General features: G+C 41.4%; 1 protein-coding gene across 2 annotated transcripts; it reads left to right on the top strand.

Annotated features, from left to right (window-relative positions):
- The first annotated feature begins 305 nt into the window (after positions 1 to 305).
- On the top strand, positions 306 to 14,374 carry YPEL5 (yippee like 5). 2 transcript variants are annotated; one of them, XM_043469026.1, is made up of 3 exons: positions 306 to 605; positions 10,788 to 10,952; positions 12,431 to 14,374. In XM_043469026.1, the coding sequence occupies exons 2-3, from the start codon at positions 10,812 to 10,814 to the stop codon at positions 12,653 to 12,655; spliced, it is 366 nt and encodes a 121-aa protein (XP_043324961.1). In that variant the 5' UTR covers positions 306 to 605; positions 10,788 to 10,811; the 3' UTR covers positions 12,656 to 14,374. The 2 variants fall into 2 exon arrangements, with proteins under 2 accessions (XP_043324961.1, XP_043324962.1); XM_043469027.1 differs by lacking the exon at positions 306 to 605 and adding an exon at positions 1,542 to 1,668.
- The last annotated feature ends 641 nt before the right edge of the window (positions 14,375 to 15,015 follow it).

Below are 15,015 nucleotides of genomic sequence, written 5' to 3'. Positions count from 1 at the left end.
AGGCCTCAGGAAACTAGGCCCTATCCACCACCTGGTGACGCTGATGACGCGAGATGTCGCACAGCTGCCTCTGTTAGAAAGGCTGGGCAGTCTCCTTTAAGAAGCTGACTCACGTGGACGCTATGTTGTGTGCTCTCAGCTGGGAAGCGGGGTGGATCTTAGGTCTCTCCACATTGGCTGCCTCAAGAGAGGGGGCAGAGTTAGCCTCTTTGATTGGCTCTCCGGGTCCTGGGTGTTGGATCGGGGCGGGGCGAGCTGCAGGGAGATTGCCCCGGGTCTTGCGGCTTCTCGGAGGGGTGGGCCTAGACGCAGACTGGAGAGGGAGTGGGGGAGGGTGCGCCAGAGAAGGGGCGGGGCCTAGCGGAAGGGGCAGGATACCCGGGTGAGGGCGGGGCCTAGAAATGAAAGGCGTTCTGGACCAACCGGGAGAGCCGACCGTCCGAGGGGCGGAGCTACACCGGGTGATTGACGCCGAGGCCCAACCAGGGAGAGGCGGGGCCAAGGCCAGGGCCTGACTAAACCTGAAGACTCTGGTGGCTAAGGGGCTTCATCCCAGCTGAGAAGCGAAAAGCCGCAGGCGGCCGCCGACTTCACAGCCGCTCGGGGTGAGTGCGGCGGGCGGGGGGCTGGGCTCGGGGCCGGGTAGGGGCTGAGGCGCCTCTCCGGATCGGAGGCTTCGAAACACTCTGGATCGGCCCAGGGCGGGGGGCCCAGGCAGGAAGTGCCTGTCCCTCTCCGCGCTCCCTCGGGGGTCCTAGCGCGGCCGACCCTCGTCCCTCAGGGCGGGCCCTGGTGCCGGGGCTGCGGACTGACGAGCTGGCCTGTTTCCTCTTTGTGAGGCCCAGGCGCGGCGGCCGCCGTCGGCCCGCCCCCGCCGCGCAACCCCGGCGACTGGCGCGATCGCAACAGCCGCGACCCCCAGCTTGGCGCCCGCGCCCTCCAGCCCCAGCGCAACCTCGGAGGCCCTGCACGTCGCGGCCGGGGCCTCAGGCAGCCGGTCCGCGGGCAGTTTGGCCGGAGACCCCACAGCCTCGGCTGCCCCGCCCCCACGGGCCGCGTCCCCGCCGCAGCGTCGGGGGCGCGCCCCGGGCTCCGCGCCGCGGAGGTCGCCGCGGGAGCCACGAAGTGAAGTCTAAACTCGACTCTGAAATATGCGGCCGTAATAACGCCACGGCGTGGCCCGTCCTTCAAAAGGGCCACATCCTCACTCGGCTGGCACTTGCCACCGGCGGGGTGGCTGTGGTGGCTTTTGTTTGCTGTCCCGCAAAGGCTGGATGCCCGCCACCCTGCCCTCCTGCGCCCCAGGAGACCCTGGGACGAGGGAGGGGGTCCCCGCCCACTTGACTGGAGGGCGTGGCGCGACTGTTGGGCGGCCGTCGGGCGACCCGGGCCGCGGGGCGGCCCGCTCAGCTGTTTCCGGCCTCTGTTTGTTGTGCCGGAGGAGGCCGGGCCGCGCCGCGCTCGGGCCCGGTCCGCTCCCGATTGGCCCGCGGCGTCACGTGCCGGCAATCAGCTGGGGCCAGCCGGGGCTTCGGGGCCTGGGCGGCTGCGGCTGTTCACACCCGGCGCGGGGGTCGCCCGCAGTCCCCACGGCGAACTGCATCCTTCCTCTCCTCGTGGGTAGGGCGGTAGGCACGCTCTGGCCTCTCGTTTAAGCTGCACTTGTAGGTAGGACAATGAGTATTGAAGACAGCGGAGGCTAGAAAACTGAAATACTAAAAGAATCTGTTTTATCCCGACATCTATTAGTCTTCTCTTTCAGGGAGGGTCTGGGAAGGTGGACAGCTTATTTATTTTTAAATTTTTTCTGTTTACAGAGCCCTGTTGGTAGTCTGAGGATTTTTATTGCAGATCTCCTTGACAGATGGAAAACAAAGTAATCTCAGGCTGACCTTGTGTTTTTGGAAAGTTAGACTTGCTGGTGAAATAACTGAGGATAATAGGGTATTAACTAATTTTGCGCAGTCGCACATAGTGTAGCTGTTGTGTTCCAACAAAGATGACCCAAAATGTATGCAGTGTATCCAGGGTGCATATTTGTGCCAGATGCGAAGGGTCTTGGTGTAATCTTTTTCTAAAGGTTTATTGCATACTTGTACTGTGTGTTAGATGAGAAGGAAATTGCAAAGAAATTGCCAGCTTTTCTCTAGAAACTAATGATTTTTAGTAAAAAGGCATAGGGAAATGAAGGGTAACAGTTAAATATTAGTAATTTATAAAATGAGTATTATGAGAGTTCAAAAATAGGACAATGAGAAATAAGAATGAAATAGGAAGCGTTCTATAAAGTGGATTGGTATTGATTAGACCTAGAAAATGAAGAGGCTTTGGATTACTCTTGGGCAAACACAGGCTTAGGAGAGAAAAAAAGGCCTGGAGGCTTAGAAGGTGGAGCTAAAGGAATTTGGTACTTTGTACTAGAAAGGGAAAGTCGTTCTGAAGTGTCTCGCTCTTTGCGACCCCATGGACTGTATTTGGAATTCTCCAGGCCAGAATAGTGGAGCGGGTAGCCTTTCCCTTCTCCAGGGTTTCTTCCCAACTCAGGTATAGAACCCAAGTCTCCCTCATTGCGGGCGGATTCTTTACCAGCAGAGCTGTAAGGGAATCCAGAGAATACTGGAGCCTATCGCTTCTCCAGGGGATCTTCCCAACCCAGGAATCGAACTGGGGTCTCCTGCATTGTAGGTGGGTTCCTTACCAACTGAGCTATCAGGGAAGCCCTCTGGAGAGGCAAAAGGCTATCCACTCCAGTATTCTGGCCTGGAGAATTTCATGGACTGCATAGTCCGTGGGGTTGCAAAGAGTGGGGCACAACTAAGCAACTTTCACTTTTGTACTAGAATACCAGGCAAATGTCATGCTCTTTGGAAGTGACCAGTGTCTTCCTTTAGCACATTCTCGCCCAGCTCAAGGCCTAATACAGGCCTGCTCCTTTGAGGGGGCATGTTTTGTTTTAAGTTTATATCTGGCAGCCATCTTGTCTATAGGAGAGCATGTTGATGAAATGTGCTTAAGAAAGTTATTTAACTCTATACAGGAACCTAAATTGGATTTTAACAACATACAAAATACTTGTTGCTACATCTGAAATATCTGTTTGGATCCTTGAGGATCTTTGCCTAGGTTTAGTTGCCTTTGCTTTATTTAAGTGGTAGGAGAGGATAAAAAAAAGGTTTAGAAAATAAAAAAGGAAGGGAATTAAGGCCAAAATTAAGTCTAAATGTGAGATTAAACTAGCTACTACCCTCTAAAAAACAGTCCATGAGATGTGAAGCTAGTTCTAAATATTGAGATGTGAAGATAGTCCTACTAAGTATAATCCTGCTGAGAGTGTCATTTTAGGTTTCATAGTGCCTAACTGGTTGTATAAACCAGTATCAGTTTCTCTGGTAATCCTGTGTAGTAATGTTGGTGGTGTAGGAACTGAATGTTAGCTGTGACATGAAAGTTGCTACTTCACACATGAATCAGGAAACCAGACAGTTGAATTATACTCCAGTCCATCCAGTTAGAGACTTTTTTGACTCATGGTATTGCATCACAACAAAGTAGAGAGATCTTGAGTTTGCCTTGCCAAAAACTGTTTTGGTGAGATTGTTTAGCTGACTCCCCGAGTTACATGACTAGTCTTATTTTCAAGTGATGACTAAACAGAATTATAGAAACATAATAAACTTGGAAAACATTTAATAACAAGACATTATTTGGAGAGCAAAAAGAAAAATATAAGTTACTGTCAAATGAAGACCTGATGCCACAACTAGAACATCATTTGAAACAGCAAAGTAAACTGGTCACTTTTTATAAGAGAACTAGAGGAAAGCACAACTTGTTTCACTGAAACCTTGGCTTGATGAATATTTTGTACAAAAATTGGAGAACTGGTTTTATGGATCAAAGTCAATTTATTATTTTCTCTTGTAGATTTTCAATAGAACTTACCATAAACCAGTATGAAATAGTTGATGAGATTACAGTAGAGATTAAGTGTTAATTATAGTAATCAGCCAAGGGCTGTCTTTGGGTTTTGTTCCTTTTGTTTTGGAGAGTGAAGAGACTGAAAACTAGATATACCAGCTTGTTTTCACATGTTTCCGTTTCAGCCAGACTTCTGCAACACAGAGCCTCTCCTGGAAGGGCAGATTCCTTTAACCCTTTCTGCACTAGGCTCCTGCACACTTAGGTCCCTGCAGGAGAGAGTCTTTGCGTCTTGCATTTGCCCACCAACTCCTAGGGTAGTGGAAAAGCCCCTCTTACCTGTCCAGTGATAGAGTTGGGTGGAGTGTGTGCTCTGTTTGTTGTCTGTGGCAATGCCCTGAGGAAATAATTTAAAAAAAAACACAAAGTTTGTGAATTGGGTGTTTTCCTACCAGAGGGTTCTTAGAGATGCCTCCCTGGTATTTTTAGGGCTGGGGAGTGTGATTCCTCCTTCTGTGAATTCTGCTTGCCAGGATTGAATCTGAACTGGATTATTAGTTACAGGGAGGGTAAGTGCCTATTTTAAGACCTAGAATTATGATACTAAGAATTTGAGATGCTTCAAAAGTTTCTAGCTTTCCTTCTGCATGTCATTTCTGTCACTTGGTCACTTAGCTTTGCCATGGTTAACAAGAAATGAAGCTAGTTAATTAAATTGTTGTTGATTTTATTTTCTTTCTGAACCTTGCTTTCTTCATCTATAATTAGAGGGAGGTTAGGGTGGAGAATGTTGAAGAAGGTAATCTAGTTTTACTAGATTTACCTTTATTTAGTATTTATTGTGTGCCAGGCACTGTTCTCAGTGTAGTGCCATGTAATTTCCACAGCTCAGAGATGAATACTGATACCACCATTTTATTGATGAAGAAACAGGTGAGGATACCTTATCCAAAGTTTACACAACTTTTAAGCAGCAGAGCTAAGATTTGAACCCAGAGTTCCAGTATTTGGGATACATTGTTTAAATCCTGGGGGTGGAGAGAGGAGGAGGCAGCAGCTAGTTATACTTTCTGTTTTTATAATCTATGTATTGTTGATCTTCAACACGCTGAACTTGATACAGAAAGTTGAAGACTTTAGTTAGAAAACCCATGAAGAAAATGGAAGTGGGATTAAATTGATTGTGCCACATATTCCTGTTGATCCTTAAACCTGAATGCCAACCAAGTTTCCTTTTTTCTGGGAAAGATTGCCTACTTTCTAAAGAAGAGCTCTTTTGCTATCTGAACAAGTTTTTCAGCAAGGGTCAGTGCACTTTCTTTCAAGGGCCAGATGGTGAATATTGTGAACTTTGTGGGCCATAAGGTTTCAGTAGCAACTACTCAAACTCTGCCATTATACTGAAAGAGCAGCCAAGTATCAACAAATGGGTCTGGCTGTGTTCCAATAAAATTTTATGTATGGTCACTGAAATGTGGATTTCATGTAATTTTCATGTGTCACAAAAATATTCTTTTGGTGTTTCTTCCCCAACCATCTTAAGGTATAAAAAGCTTTCTTATGTTGCAAGCCATGTAAAAACAGGTGGTGAGCTGATTATTGCCTGAAGGCCTTAGTTTTCTGACCCTTGCTTTTAAAGAAAATATTCAGCAATAAGCCAGACTAATGAACAGGGTATATGTGTGTGTGATGTGTAAATCAGCACCAGTGGTGAACAAGTGAAATTTGAAATTAATGTAATACCATTTAGATTAGCATTCCCCCCCAAGATGAAATATTTAGGTATAAATCTAACAATGTGTACAAGATCTATGTGAGGAAGAATATAAAACTAATGAATGAAATCAAGAATAACTAAATAAATGGAAAGAATTTGCCTGTTCATGGATAGGAAGACTCAATGTTGTCAAGATGTCATTTCTTCCAACTTGTTCTGTAGATTTGGTGCAATCTCGGTCCAAATTCAAGCAAGTTACTTTGTGAATATCTCAACAAATTGATTCTAAAGTTTCTATAGAGAGCAGAAGACCCAGGAGAGGCAACACAATATTGAAGGAGAAGAATTAAGTCAGAAGACTGACACGACCCAACTTAAAGGCTTAGTATAGAAAGAAAGTGAAAGTTGCTCAGTTGTGTCTTACTCTTTGCGATCCCATGGATTATACAGTCCACAGTACTGGAGTGGGAGCCTATCCCTTCTCCAGGGGATCTTCCCAACCCAAGAATCGAGCCAAGGTCTCTCACTTAGCAGGCGGATTCTTTACCAGCTGAGCCACAAGGGAAGCCAACTTCAAGACTTAGCATATATCTATAGTAATCAAGACAGTATGGTGTTGGTGAAGGAATAGACAAATAGATCAGTGGAACAGAATAGAGAGCCCAGAAACAGGCCCACATAAATATGGTCAACTGGTCTTTAACAGAGGACCAAAAGTTTGGCAGAATTTTGGTTATAAACTTGAACTTCAACACTGATTCCAAAACACACATTACTTAAGGATACAGTAAGTGCCCTCAGAATCAACAGAGAATGTTAGTCATCTGTGAAAGCAGCTCACACTTAAGATATTTTACAAATGTGTGACTGAAAATACTGTTACTCTTTTAAGTCCAAGCAAGGTGATTAGCATACCTGGGAAATAATTTAGTTTTTTTTTAATTAATTTATTTTTAAACATTTTGTATTGGGGTATAGCCAGTTAACAATGCTGTGATCGTTTCAGGTGTACAGCAAAGGAACTCAGCAGTACATATACACGTATCTATTCTCCCCACAACCCACCTTCGATTCAGGCTGGCACGTAACACTGAGCAGAATTCCATGTGCTATATAACAAGTCTTTGTTATCCATTTTAAACATAGCAGTGTGTACGTGACCTGGGAAATAATTTGGATGTAAAAACAATTAGATGGAAATTAATTGTGGAAGGGTTTGTGGGGATTTGGGGAGATGATGAAAATATTCTAAAAAGCTGGTTTGTGGTGATGGTAGCACAATTTTGTAAATTTACTAAAAATCATTCATTTGTACACTTAACAGTGGCCAAATTTTATGTCAATTATTCCTTTAAGAAAATGTAGTTTAAAGAATAAGCTACATACTATCCTATCAGGTAAAAAGTTTCTGACAGGATAAGCTCTTAGAAAGGGGTGTCTGAAGTACATGCCTTTTATAAGTACATAAGGCTAAAGTACCTTACTTTCATAGCTCTAGAAGTGATGAGAATGTGAACTAAGTTATTGATGAAGAATGAGGAAGAAAGACCTTTAAAAGTGATCTAGGAGGTCTTCTCAATTTTGCAGTTTCTTAAAGAAGTTGCCAGGGTTTCTGGTTTAGGAGAGGGATTAGAGTTGCCACCAGCGAAGTTAGGGAATGTAAGTGGCTCAGCATGGAGGCAGGAGAGGTGTGTGAGAAATCTGAGGGAGAAAGACTGAATTTGGCTGTCTTTTCTGGTCACTGGAGAGTAAGCGGGGTTAAAAGAGCTGGAGCAGAATTTAGTTCAGATCCCAGTTTGGCCAGTTTCATAAAGTTACAGCCTTTATGTCTTCCTCTACAAAAGTAGGATAATACATACCTACTAAGAAATTATTAAGGTTGAATGTGATAAGTGAAGTACTGAATGCAGTGTCCCATATGATGTTGATACTAAATATCAAGTCTAAGGCAGAGTTCAATATATTGCCTAGGTCCAGAGAAACCTAATTCAGGTGTTTTGCCATAGCTTTTAAATGACCTTCCCCTTCTGTGGTGAAGTGCCGGTATGCTTGCCATCAGTCTCCTGAGTGTGCACAGGGTAAATGAGCACTAGGTTGCACTCCTAACCTGGTGAGGTGAAGGCCTAACATGTGAAATTCAATGGCCTGCGAAGATTTTTCTGTGTTCCAGACATCTTTGACAGAAAGCAGTGTTTTGCTCACTTCTGATAGATTATCTGGCATTGTAGCTTATCTGTTTTGGCAAATGAGAACTACATTTTACAGTTCTATATACATATATAGAACTCTATACATGGCAACCACAACTAGGAATAGTGAGTCTGTATAGATATTTTTGGTCTTGTAATGAATCATGTAACTGAATTCAGTAAAGATAGTTGGGTAAAAGTTAAAAATAGTCTGAATTTGAAGCAAGAAAGAGAAAGCATGATGTAAAATCTATTTACCCCATTCAGAAATAGTTTTCCTGTATCCAGTAGTGAGCAAATGGTCACAGCTATTAATACTGAACCAAAGATAGAATGATATAGGCAGAAGGTATAGGAAGAGTTTGTTTTGAAGTTCAGAATATTTTCCTCAGTAGTATTGCATCTGCTATCAGTCAAGTCAAAAATATCTGGTTATTCCTGAATTATTGTTGAAGTAAGTTAGATGAGTATTGTATTTGAAAGTTTGAAGAAACGTTGGCTTGAAAATAACAGTTCCCAGAAGCCCAAGCTGGAGGATAAATGACCGCACAAATACTAGTTTTTAGAGAAATAAAAACTGAGGAGTACATTTTCAGAGGTGTTGCCATAAAACCCTGCTGGTGATTCCTTTCTGTAAATGACTGGTAGTAAGAAACATGACCAAAATCAACTACTCACAGGATCACTGAATGCTTTATTTGGATCAGGAGTCATAAACTCAGATGTCTTACAGGTAAAGTAATTATGTGGCACAAAATAGATAAAAATGAAATGACCTTGTGGGGAGAGTTGAAGGCACCTCTCAACTCTAGCCAGTTGTTACCATATGAGAATATATGTCCTGTGTTGCCAGCTCTCCCCATTGTTTAAAAACAAATGCTCAAAACAGGCTGTTAATGAAATCTCTCAAATTTTAAATGATTCTCAACTTTTTTATTAAAAACTAAAAACCCTGGGCCTAATTGAACACTAATGTTTTGGTGTGGGAAGGGTTGTTTTGTTCACTGCTGTGTTGCTATGCCATCAAATGAATTCAGCCAGCAGGCCTCAGATTTGCACCCTTTGAGCTTTGTGTAACAAATACTGTATTCTTAGGCATCTGGGAGAAGTAATTCTATCCTAAAGACTGAAATAATAGGCAGCAAGTCTTTTATTGTCATTTTGCAGAAATATAATCAAGAAAGCTAAATGTCATTTTTTAAGTCTTATGTTTTTACCCAGGATTTATTTGTTGACACTCTTGTTTACTAGCTATAAATTGTATATTTACTATTTGTTTTTCATAACGTATTGAACTTTCATATCATAGTATTTAGTGGGAGTCATAATTATCTTGGTGACAGAAATGTCACATTTCTGATGACATTAAAACTGCCTCATGGCTGAAGTTGACAGATGTTAGAAGGAATGGAATTTTCTTTTTAATTTGTAATGAATTTCCCCAAGTTTAAGATGACACTGGATTGCACATGGATTCTACATTTTTCTTTTCCATAGCAGTAGCTATATCAGCTCTATATGATGTTTTAAAGACAAATAATATTAAGTATTTGAAACACAGGAGTTGATCACTACACAAAGGAATACATTCTTTTTAAAATGAAAAGCTACAGTGTATTCTTGATTATACCTAGATCTCTAAAAATGTGCTGTTTTGGGAGATTAATTGCAATGAATTTAAGAAGTTACATGTATTAACTCAACTTTTAAAATATTGGAGTGTGATTATCCTTGTTTCAGAAGTTGGATTCAGAGCTTTTTTTTCCAATGTTTCAGCACTTCTGTGATTTATTGAATCAAAAGACTTTCTTAAATATAGTAAGTTATATAATAACGGCTCATCTTTCTCTTCTCTTTTCTTATTTTCCTAACCTTATGCCAGCCTAGACCATCTTGTATGTCCTCTTCTTAGAGGAGTCAGTGTTAGAGTAACAGAAAAATTTTGGCTTTGACTTGAGTGAGCCATATTCTGGTCATGATTTTCTGTGCTTGAAAGCTGTGTGACCTTTGACCAGTTAGTAACCTTGAATAATCTATGAACTGGAGGTGACAACCTCACAGAGTTGTTGTGATGATTTTGAAATAAGTAAAGCTTCTCTGGTGGCTTGGTGATAAAGAATCCGCCTGCCAATGCAGGAGATGCAGGTTCACCCTGGATCAGGAAGATCCTCTGGAGAAGGAAATGACAGTCCACTCCAGTATTCTTGCCTGGGAAATCCCATGGACAGAGGAGTCTGGTGGCCTACAGCCCATGGGGTTACAAAACAGTCGGACACGACTTAGCGACTAAACAGCAACAACAAAGCACCTAGTATAGTGCTCCACAGACTCAAACTTACTACTTTAGTGCCATCACCTACATGGTTGTTGATGCACCTGATGACCAGAGAAACCAGGCACCCCATGCTCTCAAAGCAGCACACTCTTGTCCCATAAGTCTTTTCTCAAATTACAGATACTCAGAATATATACTTGTTAGCTGCTTGGTCATGTCCGATTCTTCACGATCCCATGCACTATAGCCCACCAGGCTCCTCTGTCCATGGGATTCTCCAGGCAAGAATACTGGAGTGGGTTGCTATTTCCTTCTCCAGAATGGAGAACCCTGTGCTTAACCGTTTTTCTCACCTTTCTGCTGGTGTTTCTCATCATTTGGTTTGATATTGCACACTGTCTCCTTGCGTTTTTCATACCAATCAAAAGAGAAGGGATATTCTTTGGCCTTCCTAATGAGAATGTTTACTTCCTTGACTCGTTGCTTCTGAAGTGTTCTTAGCTTGAGTTTGCCTATTTGGTCCATGTGTGAACTTTGGATCCTTTCATTCAGAGTCAGCTATTTCATGTATTAAGTACTATGAAGAGATCATATATGTGTATATAAATGGTTCTCTGTGACACCTAAGTAGATCCTAACAAGTTAAAAAATCGTAATGCATTTCTTGTCCTTTTTCATCTGTTCCCAGGTTTTTAGAGCTTCAGCTTTAAAAATGGGCAGGATTTTCCTTGATCATATCGGTGGTACCCGTCTGTTTTCCTGTGCAAACTGCGATACGATCCTGACCAACCGTTCGGAACTCATCTCCACTCGATTCACAGGCGCCACTGGCAGAGCATTTCTTTTTAACAAGGTTTGTGGGGAAAACTGGTTTCATTTCCTCAGTAGGTTCAGTGGATATATTTGATAGCAATACCAGAATACCCCTCAGAGCATGGAGAGACCAAGAAGATTCAGAATGAGAGCTGCACTCCATAGAAATTGCCTGCTAGTTTGTCTTTGGGACTTCAGGAAAGCATTACTAGACTTGTGATTTTTAGGCTTGAGGGTTTTAAGGATTGTGTTATGATAAGGGTGATCTCCATTACTTCAGGAGACACTCAGGGTAAGAATGTGGTAGTGACTTCACAGACTATTGAAGGGTCTGAAACACCCCCATAACACTAATTTACCCTTACAGGGAGATAGCTGCATTAAGCTGTTGTAGTTAGACAGTGCAAGTGAATAAGGATCATCTAACCAACTTCCTGCTCTAATTTACCAGTCATCTTTCTGATTATGATTTGGCTAATAGGTTTGCTAACCAAAGTGTTTCCTGACTTACAAATTAATGTATAGTCTGCCTCCTTCTCTCATTTCTGGCTTGCTTTCACATTGGTTGATGTGATTCTGCCTCCTGGTGTCTAATGGGTACTAGCAAAGTTGAATTTCTAGATATTCCAAATATCCTTGAACTACAGAACTAGTCCAAGGTACTGTTCTTAGATACTCAACTTGAACTTCCCCAGGGGACACCCCTCTCTACCATTTAAAAACAAGTATTTTCTCTGAAAGAATTGATAGTGTATAAACATCTTGGTCTTTATTTAGGTATAGAGCAGGGGTTGGCACACCATGGCAGGCTAACTGCCTGTTTTTCTAAGTAAAATTTAATGAACCACAGCCATGTTTATTCATCTGTGTATTATCTACGGCTGCTTTTGTGCTACCACAGCAGAGCTTAATAGCTATAACAAAGGCCAGATAGCCCTTTTCAAAGCCAAAAATATCTGGCTCTTTACAGAAAAATTAAGCAGGGAGGGTTATTGGGTGTTCAGAGTCATTTGAAATTCTTCCATAGATTCTTTGAACCCACTTGAAAACCATATATTACAACCTACCCCCAGTCTGTTAGTAGATAAAATTGTTTCAGAAACAAATTTTACAAACTTCTCTTTATGGAATACCTGCTGTATACTAGGCTGTTCTGTATGGTAGTCTTATCTACACTCATCATTGAATGGTTAATTATAACAGTTGGACCCAGACCTACATTTTATGACCCCAAGTTAAGGACTCTTCGCTATAAAACAGAAGCATAATTAATGTCTATAAATACGGTGGCTTAGGGTAATACAATACATGATTGCATTACATATCCAGTTCAGTATAGGTGTTTACCTGTCCTATCAGTTTGTCAAAAATAGCTCTTGGAAAGTGTGTTGCAGGTTTGACAAACAACTGCTGTCTGCTTTTCTGAAGTTGCTGTTCTTTCACCAACAAAAATATTGTGTACCGCTTTTGGCAGATAATTTACATGCCTTTGCAATTTTGTTTTCATGTGTTTCTTAGGTAGTTAACCTACAGTATAGTGAAGTTCAAGATCGAGTCATGCTCACTGGCCGCCACATGGTTCGAGACGTGAGCTGCAAAAACTGCAATAGCAAACTGGGATGGATCTATGAGTTTGCCACTGAAGACAGCCAGCGTTATAAGGAAGGTCGTGTGATCCTGGAACGCGCTCTAGTTCGAGAAAGTGAGGGCTTTGAGGAGCATGTACCATCTGATAACTCTTGAAGAAAAAGAGAGAAATCCATCTTTTCCCAGGTCTCCTTCACTGAAAACAAAAATCTACTTACATACACTGTCACCTTAGCATCAGAGTCGGATTCATGAACTGCGGAACAAGAGGTTGTGAGAATCTATGATGGAACCTTCCTTTCTTTCCTTTTTTTTTAAATTTTCTATTTTCCATCCAACAGCAGTGTGTAGAGAGAATATTATGCAGATGCCTTTTTTTCCCCCCTGTGTTTACATCTTGAGGCAGAATAGTCTATCTGCAGCTACATGGTGGGCTATGTGAGGAAAAAAATCTGGGCTATTAAGAGTGAAAAAGTATTTTATGTAAATTTTGAAAGGAAAATGTGTCAAGAGCATGGTTTTTAAATTTATTTGGGCTTCATTTTAAGACTTTTTTTTTAAAACCCAGTTATTTCACTTGATTTGCTAGCTTCAGAGAAGAGATCCGAATTTGTGACCAGCGCTAAAGGTTCAGTGTTAGTATTGCTTGTGCTGGCCATTGTGCCATATTCTTGTTGGAGATGAACCGTAGCATCAGAGCCCATTCTTCCTTGTCAGTCTTGACCCAAAGATGTCACCGTTCCTAGTTGTTTGTCACCACATAATTGGTGTTGATTGGAAACTTTTCCTGATATGGGGCAGAACTGCTTGGTTGTCTTTTCCATGTAACTTAAGCATAGTAATATAAATAAAGTAATAGTTGGATGTTTTTGGTCCTGTGTTGCTTTTAAAATCACCTTTCAAAAGAGCAGAGTATTTGATAAGTAATTTTCATAGTAGTGTTTCTTTTCATCTCTTAAACTAAATTGACTGTATATAAGATACTTGTTTGTTTAAATTAAAGCATACTGTTTAAAACCACAGTATTGCATTTAGAAAACAACTGAACAGAATGTCCGTGTGCATTCATGCAGAAAGCATTTCTTCTGCATGTGTTTTAAATGGAGGGAAGTGAAGCAGCCTATCTAAAAATGCTTTGCAAAGCATTTCAGCATATCCTCTTCAGTTTTGCATTGATTTTGACAAGTCTGTAGAGCCTGATAGTTACATCAAAGGATTTAGATCTTCTAGTATTATTTTCTCAGATTTTCCCTCAGAAGTTCAGGTGTTGAAATCAAAACTGTACTTGGTCCCTTCGAGTTGATAGGGATCAAATTTGACTCGGGGTTATTTGAGCCCAAAATTTACAGCATTAAGAAGTATTAAAGTGTAAATGTTTCTTTATCCAAACCATTTCTAGGTATTTTAGTATTTGTTTCTGGTGGAATAAATGGCATTAAAATTGACTAAATACTTCAATCAATGAATGAATGGCTGTTTGCTCAATTTCTAGGTTCTATAGCAGTAAATGTTATGATTGAAAATATAGTCTTTGCCTAGAGATGAAATTTGTCCTAAATTAATTGGCAAAATCATCCTGTCATTGATATTAAAAGTGACTTTTGAGTACAGTTAGGATTTTCTCTTATTTGCCTTTGGGCTCTTGGTTAGAGGCATATGTCTCTTGATTTGGTAGGTGTATAATACTGCATTTGAGGTATGTGGACACAAATTCTCTTTCCTTCACCATGGACTAAATCTTCAAGCATTAAGAAACAGCATTGATTCCCATTCATTTCCATACTGGCCTTTGATTATATGCAGACTGCTAGTAGCATGCCTTACCTATAGCACTATGTGCATTTGCTGTCACAATAAAGTATATTTTGTCTTGCATTGGTGCAAAACTGCTACTTATTTTCCACTGACTCTTGTCTAGTGATCATCTTAATTTTTAATCTATGAACACGTACATCACACCTTTGAGTAGCTATTGCTTTTTTCAGTAGGCAGTGATAAGGTGACATTATGGTTTAGTTAATTCTACCTAATTTACAACCGGAAATACTGAATTTACCAATATTAACTTCTCTGAGATGATTTTTCCCTCAGACACTAACAACTATAGTTTTAGTGTATATGAACAAATAAAAATGTCATAGCACCAGGTTAACTTTTAGGTGACTGCACCAGGTACCAGGAACATGTTTCTCTCTGCCCTTCCTTTCCTTTGGTGAAAAAAAAAAAGCAAAAACAAGTAGCAATGTGGAGGATCCAGTCAGATTGGATTGTTTACAGAAAAGTAAGCACACTGTTGACTTGAGATGGGAAACCGCTAATGGGAATGATTTTGTTGTGGGGAGGGGGAAGGTTAACCAGATACAGGTGAGTATACTATATAATGAGTGGCTTACTGAAGTGTGTACAGAGACCATCCTGAAGTGAGTATTCCAGGTTTAAAATTTTTAGTAATTATGTAGTGATTTAAGTTACAATTGTGAGTGGCTACTTTGATACTGGAGGAGAAAATAGCTATA

The sequence above is a fragment of the Cervus canadensis genome, chromosome 5 (genome assembly GCF_019320065.1).
Source record: "Cervus canadensis isolate Bull #8, Minnesota chromosome 5, ASM1932006v1, whole genome shotgun sequence".
NCBI classification, from domain to species: Eukaryota; Metazoa; Chordata; class Mammalia; order Artiodactyla; family Cervidae; genus Cervus; species Cervus canadensis.
Note: the sequence above shows the minus strand (reverse complement) of the source record. Positions and strands in the feature narration are given on the sequence as shown.